General features: G+C 33.3%; 1 protein-coding gene across 3 annotated transcripts in view; it reads left to right on the plus strand.

Moving 5' to 3' along the window:
• Positions 1–13699, plus strand: part of STXBP5 (syntaxin binding protein 5) — a 193493-nt gene that overhangs the window by 61932 nt on the left and 117862 nt on the right. For all 3 annotated transcript variants that reach the window (XM_015137165.3, XM_015137166.3, XM_015137167.3), the window contains exons 5-7: positions 114–248; positions 1790–1853; positions 6666–6749. In XM_015137165.3, the coding sequence (XP_014992651.1) occupies positions 114–248; positions 1790–1853; positions 6666–6749 (283 nt within the window). The remainder of the gene's footprint in view (positions 1–113; positions 249–1789; positions 1854–6665; positions 6750–13699) is intronic.

Below are 13699 nucleotides of genomic sequence, written 5' to 3' on the forward strand. Positions count from 1 at the left end.
TTATATACCAGTTTTGCTCTTCCTGAATTATATATCATAATCAACACTCTAATGCAATCAGTAAAATTTACCATTTTTGAAATTTCTTTTTTGAATATATTTTTCTCTTGCAGGGTTACATTTTGCCATCTGCCTTTCCAGAGTAAGTGGCTCTATGTGGGCACTGAACGAGGTAATATACATATTGTCAATGTGGAGTCCTTCACACTCTCAGGCTACGTCATTATGTGGAATAAAGCCATTGAACTGTGAGTTTGAGCGAATATTTTGTATCCGAAAGCATCAGTTCTATGTATGACAATAGCATTGTATCATAGCCAATCAGTAAATCTGTATGGAATTAAATATGTGACAGATGTTCTTAATATTAAGTACAGATTTATTAGTTTTTTGTGAGTATTCTTTTGATGTGGCAATTTGTAAATTTAAATTATGCATATGTATATAGAGATACATGCACATTACATATGCATATATTTACATTTGTGTACACTGTAACACTAAATATAAACAGTCATTCCTATTAATGAAAATCACTCTAATTTTTTCTGTTCTTTTGTCTTCTAATGATTTTTCTTTCAAATGATGGTCATGACCCACAAATGAGTTGCCACCAATGTTTGGAAAACACCGGTTTAAACTACTGCTTGATACGTTTTAAAATCATCAAATGTTTGCTAAAGTTAATATAGTAGAAATTAATTTTGTTTGATTTTACTTAATTTTGTTAAATTTTTACTTAATTTTTAATAAATTTGATAAATGATACTTGTTTTCATTTACTAATATTGGTAACAAAAACTAGGTTAAACTATAGGGCCCTAAGGATCTTTAGTGCTAACCCTTCAGTCTTAAATTTTTTGTATCTTGTGTCTTTCTACAAGTTTTTTTCTTATATTTCTGGGATATCAACATCAAAGTTTAAGGATATTGGCAAGACCCTTTTCAATGTTTCTTTTTGTTTTTAAGCAAATAGTCTTGTATTGTTGCATTCCACAGTATTTACATCTTTTTGAGATAAGAATAATTCTATGACATAGCTCGTAAGTCATGTGTTAGCATAGCTGTAATAGTGTATTAATCCTGATTTTTCTTCCTGTAGCAAGAATGTTATTTTCACATATCAGTCCTTTGGTAGTGTGGGTTTTCATGGTCTGTTCTTTGAATTGATCATGCCATCTAGTGGATAGGCCTAGTGCAGGTATCTGTATAGTTTGACAGATGGCTCTCATGAAATGGAGTGATCTGTCAAACTAGGGAGTTTCTGAATTAGAGGTATGCTTATTTTTACTCTATAGGCATCAGTTCAACCATGTTCTTATTTGTAGAACTTCTTTTTCTCTGAGCAGATGGAGGTGGCATTACTTTTTTTTTTTTTTTAATAGAATGTTTTTCTATTTCTATTGGAACTAAATGGGATGCCTAAATTGGAGGCTAGAATTGAGTAAAATAAAATAGGTGCTGCATTATTCAAAAATAGTAATTTTGAGAATTCTACCTTGACAATAAATTTCCTGTACTCAAATCATTGACTAAATTGAAGATTCTTTCCTATGCAGGAAGTGTACTTAGTTGTGAATTTTGCTTATTTATATGAGTCACTACTTCTTCCCTGATCCCTGTTTTGATCCATATTAAGAACTATATGCCTATTACTTATCACTTGTTGAAATCCTTTCTTTCCTTGTAAATATAACTTATTTTCTATTTATTTTTATTGGAATGAAATATGTAGCCATATTAAAGTTTTTAATTGAAGGGAAAATCTTACTAACTTTTTCTTTTTTAGGTCATCTAAATCTCATCCAGGACCTGTGGTCCATATAAGTGATAATCCAATGGACGAGGGAAAGGTAGAATTTTTTGTAAAAAATTATGTATTATTTAAATGCACAAATTTTTGTATTTTTCAATAAGCATACTATTTCAGGATCACATTTGTTACAAATTGAGATTGCCATTGAAGGTTGCATATCATAAACATTTAATGCTTATTAGTAATGAAGAACAAATGAAAGAATTAGAATCATTTACAATTTTAAAGGACAAAAAAACCTTAAAACATAAGTCAAACTTAATGCTTATAATTACAGGTTATTTGTTTATATTTGGCTTCTTCAGACTGTTTTCCCTGATTTTCTGTTAATCCTGATAAAAAGTTTTCTTTTGGTTTTGGATTCTTTTGAACACTTTGGTTATACAATTTTTGTAGCACTAATCACAGATTGCCTTATGTTATAGTTGTCTTGATATCTCATCCCCCCTAAAATTTTTTTGTCATAAATAGTTCCAATTAATAATGTAGAGTTTTTTTAATGTTATTTAATTTTTAATACTCTGAAACCAGTTTCATATAATCAGTATCTAGCTATTGTTAATTTAGGTTATTTAAGTCATTTAAAATAATAAATATTTTTGGATGAATATTTATTTTCTATTTCAAACCAGTCTTTCAGGTAGTTCTATTTAATAATGATATTTTTCTACCTATATAATTTTATGATCTTAAGCTAAGTAAATACCAGGAAGTTTATTGCTATCAGAAATCAGTGAAGTGAAACTTCTGAATTTTGTGCAGGAGTTTAATCAGGTTTTTCATTTCCTCAATTGTGAGAGAGGTTGAGCTGATATACTGTTTAACACTGTTCTCTTAGTTTGCCATTGGGTAAACAAAAGGATAATTAGACTGTTTGGAGTTAGGTCATAATTATAGCATTGTATGCTTTGAAAGAAACTTTACATAAAGCAAGTATGAAGTAACTTAGATCCTTACTTAATTTTCTTTTTATACAAGATACTTATTTAAAAGCCAAGCTTTTGAATGGGAGGCGTGGTAGGAAAATTCAAAACTTCCTTTCCTCCTTGAATTGGACATCAAGTCATTGTAATTCTTCCTGTGTCTTTTGCTTTTCCTTTGCTTTCTTTTTTTTTTTTTTTTTTTCCATTTCCTAAAAGTTTTACTATGTTGCCCAAGGCGGTCTTGAACACGTGGGCTCAAGTGATCCTCCTGCCTTGACCTCCCAAACTGCTGGGATTACAAGCAGAAGCCACTGTGCCTGGCTTAGAGTGCCATTTTAATCTTAATGTTCTACTGTTTCAGAACTTTCAGTGGGTCTGTAGTATCTAACAAGTAAAATCAGTGTTTCGTGAAATATAGCCCTGCATTTCCTTATTTTTCAGGATGTCTTTACCTGAATGTTGTGCTGAAGCAAATAGTTATATTTTCAGTTATGAACTGCTCTTTAATGTTTCCATACCTTTGTTTATGTGAGTCCTTCTGTTTGGAATTCTCTTTCCATCTCTCTGCTGAATTCCTACCCATACTTTAAGGCCCAGATTAAATATTTTTCTTTTATAATTTCTCCCCTGATAATCCTGACAGAAAATGCTTTTTCTTTCTTTCACATTTATTAGTACTTTAGTTATGAAATTTTGTGTTATTTATGACGTAATGCTTTTATTAGAAATATGTGCATATCTTAGCTCCCCTGAATTTGAAAGTCTCCTTGAGCACAAAGGTAATATTTATACAGGTTTCTATTTTCCCTAGCAACTAACTTACAATAAAAATACCAACTACTCAATATACAATTATATGAATTATATATATAATTCATTCTATAAATAATGAGGATGGAGTAAATAAGTTATATATATATGTAAAATTTTAAAAATATTAGGATGCTAGAATAAACTGTATTATCTAAACTTTGATTTCTTGTAGACTCTTTCCTGTTTGCAAAGAACTCCTAGACATTTGTCATTGAACAATGATGTAAGGTGATAGGGCAGGTTCCTTCAGTGCTAACTTTACAGGTGGATACTGCCACATTAAGTGAAGGTCTTGGCCAAGGAAGGTTAGACATTAGATAGGTTAGACTTACAATAGGAATAGCCACCATTTATTTAATTCTATGTGTCAGGCACTGTGCAGGCCACTTTATATACACTATTTCATTTTATTTTTTCAACAAATTGTAAATTAGAAATTTCCCTTACTTTACAAATGATAAAGCAGAGACTTGGTGACATTATGTGTTCCATAGCTCCAGAGCTAGACTTTGGCGGATCTGAGATTTGAAGACCAGTTTCTTTAATTTCAGCCCAGGAGTACTCTCTGTTATGCTAAGCTTTCTTTCTAGATATTGATTGGTTATATATGTTGTAGAGAAATGTATTCATATTCCACATACACACTAATGCTTTTTCAAAGAGAAAAATTAGACAGGAATTACTCACTAGTATATAAGCTCATTAACATTTCTGGGTTATAAAAGATTCCAGTAGGAATAAGCATTGAAGAATTTTCCAATTTTAATTAAGTGCTCTATCTTTAGTTTTCTATTTTTAAATATTTATTATTATCTTGCTTTTGTAGAGAAAGGAATTGAAAAGCTAGAAGATTATGGGCATAAAACTCTAACCTGTTGTCATATATTTCTAATATCCTTAGAATACTAGAGCTGGCTAGAGAGGTTAAAGTTTAACCCTCTTAAGTTATTAAGGTCTGGATAGATAAAATTATTTCCCTAAAGTTATATGGCTATTAAGTGGCAGATTTAATACTAGAACTCAGGTTACTTATAAGGTCCTAAGCAGTGCAGTGCTGTTTACATCAACCCTTACATTTTATTCTTTTCTTCTCTTTCCTTATTCCTGAAGTTTATCTTTTCTCAAATGCTGTATCACATGTCCAAGATATTTGAAAAGAGTGGGAAAAGAAAAAGGAAACAAACACCATTTTTTTTCCAAAAGGTGTATCTCAGATTGCCTAGGTGTATCTCAGATTACCTAGGAAAGAAGAGATAAGATCAGAAAAATTGACTGTATTCTGTACTAAAGTAGGAAAACTTATTTTGTTAGTTTTGATAGCTAGCCCTTCCAGCTGCCCCTCTACTCTGAAATCTTCTAAATTTGTCTTATTAAAATTACTGGTTCTGCCCAAATTTTGTTTATATCCCCAGATTACCCAAACAGATATAGACTAATCATTTTTCTAATTATTAAACAAATATTTATTGTGTGTCTACTATGTCTTAGGAAGTGTATTAGATATTAGAGACATATAGATGAAAATGCATGGTACTAGGTTAAGAAAAGGAGCATCTTAATTTCTCTACAGGAACTGGGTAGACTTAACCAGGAAGCAACACTGAATTTAGACTTAAAGTATTAGTAGAGGATTGCTTGTTGAATGAAAGGGGAGGAGGTTTTAAGCAGAGGAAATCTCATACTGAGATTTGGAAAAAACTGAGGTGGGGTCTGGGGGCAGCACAGGTTCTATGGGCAGTGTACATTGTTTGTGAGGCAGGAATATGCATTCCATTCTGAAATAGATGCATTCATAATAAGTATTTGTAACATATCTGGCCCTATGTGTTGTGTTAGAGGTATTGCAGTAAACAAGATAAAAACTAATCTTTGCCCAGATACACCAGTTTTACAGACTGCACAATAATTCAGATAAGGAAAAGTCCATTATTGTGTGGTGATCCTTCAGATTTAAAAAAGATAAGTGTTATTGGAGCACATAGAAAGGGTATTGACTTACATTTGGTAGGTCATGGAAGGCTTCCCAGAGGAGATGATCACTAAAGTAACACCTGAAAGATGAGTAGGACTAGTCAGGCAAAACGGATGACATTCAAATGGAGTGGCCCAGGTAGTGAGGCAGCATGTACAAAGGCTCAAAGGTAAAAGAGAGTATGAACTTAAGAATATACTATAATGTATTGAGTGGCCGTGGTGTGGTAAGGGATGGAACTGGAGAGGTAAACAGAGGTTAAGCCATGCTGGATCTTGTAGATCATATTACTGAATTTGCAGTTTATCCTAAAAATAATGGTGTGGCATTTAAAAGTTTTAAACAGAAGCATACATTATCCCATTAGGTTTGTATTCTAGAACCGTTACTCTAGCTACAATATGAAATGGATTAAAATAGGAGCAAGAGTGGAGTCAAGGATACCCGAAAAGGAATCTTTGTGTCTTGAACCAGGGAAGAGGCACTAGAAATGAAGAGAAGTAAATTAGATAATAGAATGTAATTTAAATTTACATGGTGATTTTACCTGTTGGAGGAGAGACCAGAGTTATGAATGACCTCTAGGTTTCTAGCCAGTGCCACTGAATAGACATGATAAGGAATGGTGAGAGACACTGCAACAGGGAATTCCAGAGAAGCAGAGTAGAGAAGAATATAATTAATTCTGTTTGGGGCGCATTTACTTTGAGGCTTTTATGTAGATAAGTGGAGATGTGGCCATTGGAATTATGTGTCTGAATCTCACCAGAGGGATGTAAGCTGGATATGATTTGAAACTAATCGATATATAGATGGAATAGATGAGATTGCCTCATAGTGTGTAGAATTTGAAAAGTTTGTAAACTTGAAAATACATACAAAAGTTTTGAAAAGACTTCAAAATGGTACTTTGTTTTCAAAAGTCAGTTGTATGTTGAGTCCCTAATCATCAAAGACATATAAATATGCAGTGTTCTCATTTGTCATTTGTGTGATTACTAATTAGCAGTACAGATATTTGTTTATATCATACATTTATACTCAACGCATGTGAATGATTGTAGTTATTTTCATTGTCAGCAAATAAATGTTTTATAATTGATATCATTCCTAGGTAATATGCCTTTTTCTTTTATCACAGCTTTTGATTGGCTTTGAATCTGGAACAGTAGTTTTATGGGACCTCAAATCAAAGAAAGCTGACTACAGATACACATATGATGAGGTAATACTATTTTTGCTAGTAAAAGCTATGGTCATTTCTCTAATATAAAGCAGTTTCTCTAAAAACTTAATTGGTTATTTTAGTTTAGGCAAGCTTTGTAATTGCAATAGCACACAATTTATTTTTTACAATAGATAATATGTTCACACAATTCAAAAGATACAAAAATCTTTTTCCCACTTGCCATTTGGTTATCTAGTTTCCATATAGGTACCGTGTTACCAGTTTCTCTCATGCTTTTCCAGAGAGACTGTGTGCATTTACAAGCAAATTCATAAATATATTCTATTTTTTCTTTTGTACGAATGATAGTATACTATAGACATTTATAATTCGCTTACTTTAAGAACCAGTAAGGATTGTGATTGATAGATATGTCTTTTCTCTCCTCTTGCTCCTCACTTCCCTTCCTTACCTTACCTCTCCTTTTTTGGCATTTATTTATTGAAGATAGAATCTTCCAGATGCTGGCTTTTTCTGGCTGCATCCTCATTGTCTTTGACATTTTTTTCTTTTTTTTTTTTTTTGCCCTCAGATTTCCTATAAATTGGATAATTTACTGAGGCTTGATCAAATGCAAGTTTATTTTTCTTTTTTGGCAAGACTACTTCATAGATGATACTGATACTCATTTAGCTGGTGGAACTTTAGTGTCTGTTTCAGATGTTGGAAGCCAGTGGTGGTTAAGGCCGAGATCTGTTACTGTATAGTAGTTGCAAAATAGGAGACTTTCGAATTCTGTCTTTCCTTCTCTACTTATTATGTAGGTCGCTTCAGTAAAGAGAACCTTTCTTTTATCTGCTATTGGTTTATATAATAGGATAGTTCATATAGCAAAGACAGGGTAAATATGTGATTCTTTCCCTTTATTTTAATATCCATCTTAAGGGGTTGTTCTATAATAGTTTCCATGATAACCAATTTATTCTTACTTTTAGTTTCACTATGTGCTCAACAACTTAAACATATTTGATGTACTTCAGTCCACTGAAGTTATAGTTGCTTTTCACATTATCCTAACTTTGGTCAGTGTACCTCCTCCCTACTGATCTGTATATTTCTGAATCAAATTTAGAATAAGGTATTTTTCTATGGAACTATAACTTATTTCAGTGCCATGTCTGGTGGCCATAATTTAGACATCAAGAGTGTTCATGGTTTCCAATTCAGTGAATACAGCTATATCTAGGAAATGTATAAGTGGTTAAGATAAAATACATCATAATCTTAATAGTAATCATATTGATATGTTCAGTTACTGAAACATCAGAGCACACTGAGTAATTATAGCAACATTTGAATACTTTGCACATGTTTGTACATTATCTTTGTAGGCATGACTGAAAGGGAATTCCCTTTGTTTTTATGACTGTATACTTTTTGCTGCTCACTAGTCAGAATCTTCAAATTAAACAAGCATGTTTTGAATAAAGAGTTCCTACATTTCTGTGTAGTTGTGATCTGTAATTGTGGTCCATAGATGAAAGCAGATTTTAAAAATTGAATATTTTGGTTTTGCTTATTATTTTAAATAGTGATCTTGGCTTGAGCCATTATGGAGTCACAGGGACTAGTTTACCTTCTTGCTTTAAACAAAGAAACTGGGCAGGATATATGAAACAACAGTTTTCAGCAGTTAGACAGCAGGTCATGCAGAAAAGGATTATTTAGAGAGGAGAAACAAAGAAGGTAAACCCCTCCATTGCTTCAGCTAATGGCCTGAAGAGATTTTCCAGTTCTTAGAACATGAAGAGGGAACCTAGGTGGAAGCTGAGAAGTCTCCCTAAGTTGAAAAGTCAGAGTTGGGAAATTGGGGAAACTAAGACATCTGCAGCTTAGAAGGTAAGGAATTAGAGAGCAAAGAGCTTAGAAAGAGAGTTATAGAAGTCTACAAGAGGACCCGTGTCCTGAGTGTTCAGTTGAATACTGACTATTGCATGGGTATAAGGCTTGGATGAGATCCACCAAAAAGGAAAAGTAGAACCATCTCTGTAGCACAAACAGTACTGGGAATAGTTCACATTCCCAACAGAATAGAGAAACTTTGTGATATACAGGGTATGAGAAAGGGTATTCAGAAAGCTGTTGTTTCAGTGGTAGAACTAAACTAGCCCTATACTAATAAAGGCTGGCTTAGTTCATCCTAACAAATCTTTAATGCAAACTTTGAAAGGACTGGAAGGACTAAACTGTTTTTAAGTACATAACTACATCCTAGGAAAAACACCCAAAAACATTTAGAAGAATATGAATAGTAGCCCAATATAAATTGTACAATGTCTAGCATCCAAATAGAGATATATGAAGTATGCAAAAAACCAGAATATATGACCCATAATGAGAAGAAAATGAAAATAGAAACAGAAATGACAAAGATGATACAATTGACCTCAAGGATATTAAAACAAGTATTATTAAATGGACTCCATATGCTTAAGAAAGTAGATGAAAGCATGAACATGTTGAAAAAAGACATGGAAGGCAAAAATCACACAAGTGGATTTTTTACAGATGAAAAATAAAATAAGGTGAAAAATACTATGAATAGTACTACCAAAGGATTAATAAGCTTGAGGAAATAGCAGTAGAAACTACTTGATGTGAAAGAATGGAGGAAAAAAGAACAGATCGTTAGTGAACTGTGGTACGACTTCAAGCAGACTAATATGTGTATTTTGAATCCTAGGAGGAGAGTGGAGAGAAAGTATGTTTGAAGAAGCAGTGACCAAAAGTTTCAAAGTTGATGAAAACTATATACTCAGAGATTCTAAGAGTTCAATGAACTGTAGGCAGAAGAAACACAAAACAAACTACATAAAAGCACAATTTTCAATTCTTGGAAACTAGTAATAGAGAAAATCGTAGGAACAATTAGAGGAACTTTAAAAGCTAAATTAAATACAGGGGAGCAAAAAGATAAAAATGACAGCAGAGGCCAGGCGCAGTGGCCCCCACCTGTAATCCCAGCACTTTGGGAGGCCAAGGCGGGCGGATCACGAGGTCGGGAGATTGAGACCATCCTGGGTAACACGGTGAAACTCTGTCTGTACTGAAAAATACAAAAAATTAGCCGGGTGTGGTGGCGGACCCCTGTAGCCCCAGCTACTTGGGAGGCTGAGGCAGGAGAATGTCGTAACCTGGGAGGTGGAGCTCGCAATGAACTGAGATTGTGCCGCTGCACTCCAGCCTGGGTGATAGAGTGAGACTCCATTTAAAAAAAAAAACAACAGCAAATTTTGGTTTTTTAGGTAGAATGTAAGCCAGAACACAGTGGAACACCACCTTCACAGTACTGAAAGAAAAATTTGTCAACCTAGAATTTTATACCTGGTGAAATTTTTTTTTTCAAAAATAAAGGCAAAATAAAGACTTTTATAGACATAAAAACTGAAAGAATTAATCACTTTCAGACCTCAACTATAAGATACGTTAAAAGAAGTCCTGCATGCAGAAGAAAAAGTTATGAGATGGAAATTTGGATCTATTCAAAAGAATGAAAGACTCCAGACATGGCAAATATGTGGTAGATATAAACTTTCTCATTTTTTAAATCTAAGAGATCATTAATTATCCAAGCCAATAATAAAAGTGTATTGTAGGATTTTTGACATACATAGAGGTAACAAACAGACAATAATAGCACAATGGTCAGAAGACAGAGGACCGTTAATAGATTATTATTTTATACATAAAGTAGCATAATATTATGTGACAGTAGACTATGATAAAGATATGTATTATAAATCCTAAAGGAAATACCAAAGCAATGACAGCAGCAACTCAGAAAGTTAAGCTAAATATGAAATAAAATGAGAATTTAAAAATATTCAATCCAGAGGAAGGTTGAAGGGAACAAAGAATAAATGGAAGCAACAGTGAACAAACAGCAAGATGGTAGATTTAAATGCAGCTATGTCAATAATCAGATTAATAGTTTAAACACCCCATTAAAAGATAGCGATTATCATATTGGATAAAAAAGCAAGATCTAACCACATACTGTCTGTAAGAAACCCACTTTTAAAGATACAGATATGTTGGAAAAAAAGATAGATGGAAAAAGTAATATTAGCAGTAATCAAAAGGAAGCTGAAACGACTATATTAATATCAACAAAGTAGGTATCAGAGTGTTTCACCCACCAGCTGAGTACACTTTCTTTTCAGCTATACACAGAACATCACCAAGACAGACTGTATTTAGTGTCATAAAATCAATCTCAATAAATTTTAAAGGATTAAACTCATACAAAATGTTATTTTACTATACAATTAAATTAGAAATCAGTTATATAAAGATAGACGGAAAATCTATAAATATTGAAAAGGGAAACAACATACTTCTAAATAACCCACGAGTCAAAGAAGAAAACAAAGAAAATTAAAGTATTTTGAACTGAAAAGAAAGATTTACCATGTCCTGTGGGATGCAGCTGAATTATCCATTATAGCATTAAATGCTTTGTATTAGAAAACAAGAAAGGTTTCAAGCCAGTGGCCTCAGCTTTCACCACAAGAAACCAGAAGAAAAAGAGTGGATTAAATCTATAGTAAGCTGAAGAACTGAAATAATAAAGAGCAGAAATCAGTGAAATAGATAACAGAAAAATAGAGAAAACTGATAAAATTAAAAGCTGGATTTTTGTGAAGATCAATAAAATTAATAAACATATAGTCAGAGTGGTGAGGAAAGAAAGACACAGATTACCCATTGTAGAGGTGAAAAAGGATATCATTTCAGTTTCTGCAGAAATACAGAGGGACTGATAAGGAAATATGTCCTTAATGCCAATAAATCCAGCAATTTAGATGAAATGGGGAATTTCCTTGAAAGATCCCATATTTCTTGGAAGTACCAAAGCTCACTGTGAATGAAATACTTAAGTAGCTCTGTAATTTAAGAATCAAAGTTGTAATGAAAATGTCCCGCAAAGAAAAGACCAGGCTCAGAAATCTTGCTGGTGAGTTTTACCAAATAATACCTATTGTACTTAGACTCTTCTTAAAAATAGAAGAGAAGGACATACTTTGCAACTCACTTCATGAGGCAAGCATTACCCTTTTAACAAAACTAGAAAAAAAATTATAAGGAGACTACAGACCAGTATCCTTGGTGCACACAAATGCCTAAGTCATAAAACTTATTCTTCACACATATTAATATACAAAATGAAAATCATGTGTTTTAAATAACAGTGGTGTTAGGTATAAATTCTGACTTCTAAATTAACTTGTTGTAAACTGAGTAAAAATTTCTGGCTTTGTTTCCATGAATTTATGCTATTCTGTCATCAAATTTGATTTTCAGTGCTGTTTTTGCCAGGTGTACAGTTTCAGATATTCAAGAAATTTTTATAGTCATAATTCTTTCTCACTAGTGAGAGTTAAAAATTTAAGATTTTGACAAAGCACTACCTTTCCCCTCCCCTAATATTTATGTTCTATTCAATGGTATATTACTGTATTCAAATTTATTTTTATTACACAGGCACAAATGCATTAAATGACGTAACAATTTTGAACATTTCTAATATAATTTAAGTTCTTAGTATAGCTTTAATTGTTCATTTGGTCTCTTGGGGGTGATTCAGATGCGTGGGAGTAGTGGGAACAGAAATGTATCTTTGCGCCCTTGAGCTTTTGTTGCTTTGTAACCATTGTTATTTTTTTTAATTGACAAACTCTACTGTACCCTGGTTGTGTCTCAATGATAGATTTTGAGTGTGGTTGGATAGTATTCTCAGTATTTTACAGATATTTTCTACAGATGATACTTCATCTATATAAAATTTTATCTCTTTAATGGACATCCCATTTTTTTTAGGCTATAATGTATTAAAATATCAAGTATTGGCCAGGTGCAATGGCACATGTCTGTAATCCCAGCACTTTGAGAGGCAGAGGCAGGAGGATCACTTGAGGCCAGGAGATTGAGATTGGCGTGGGTAACATAGCAAGACCCTGCCTCTACAAAAAGTTAAAAAAAAAAAAAAAATTAGCTAGGCCTGGTGGCGTGTACCTGTAGTCTTATCTACTTAAGAGGCTGAAGTGGGAGGATGGGTTAAGCCCCGGAGTTCAAGGCTGCAGTGAGCTATGATCATGACACCACATTCCAGCCCTGGTGACAGAGCAAGACCCTGTTTCTAAAAATAAAGTATCAATATTCCTTTTGTAGTAATCAGTGTGGCAGGAAAGAAATGCAGTATTACTGATATTTTAAGACAATAATACTTATGAACTTCTTTATTTTATGATTATTCTTTGTCATATGTCTAGGGTCATCTATTAGTGTCTTTTGTATTTTGGTTTCATGTTGGTTTTTCCTGGTAGATTGAGAAGCATCAGAAATATTGGTAGTAAAATATGATGAAAAAATAATTTGTGCTTTTCTAGCTCTCTCGGTACATTTAAGTCTCAAGACCATCAGAAAACTTTAAAAAAAAAAAAACAAAAAAACGTTGAGGCCGGGCACCGTGGCTCATGCCTGTAATTCCAGCCCTTTGGGAGGCCGAGGCGGGCAGATCACGAGGTCAGGAGATCGAAACCATTCTGGCTAACACAGTGAAACCCTGTCTCTACTAAAAATACAAAAAAATTAGCTGGGCATGGTGGCAGGCGCCTGTAGTCGCAGCTACTGGGAAGGCTGAGGCAGGAGAATGGCGTGAACCCGGGAGGCGCAGCTTGCAGTGAGTTGACATGGTGCCACTGCACTCCAGCCTGGGTGACAGAGCAAGACTCTGTCTCAAAAAAAAAAAAAAGAACTTTGAAATAATATGTTTGCAACTCACAGCACAGGAATCGTAACAGCTTTAAATGAATTTTTTTTTGGTATTATATATATTCATGGAAGCATTTATTCCCTTAAGGGTTTTTTTCTCCTATATTTAGATTGGTGCTTTTAAGTCAGCTTATTTTCTGCTTATTTTTACAAACATACACATGCACACACAC

Source organism: Macaca mulatta, chromosome 4 (genome assembly GCF_049350105.2).
Source record: "Macaca mulatta isolate MMU2019108-1 chromosome 4, T2T-MMU8v2.0, whole genome shotgun sequence".
Taxonomy (NCBI): domain Eukaryota; kingdom Metazoa; phylum Chordata; class Mammalia; order Primates; family Cercopithecidae; genus Macaca; species Macaca mulatta.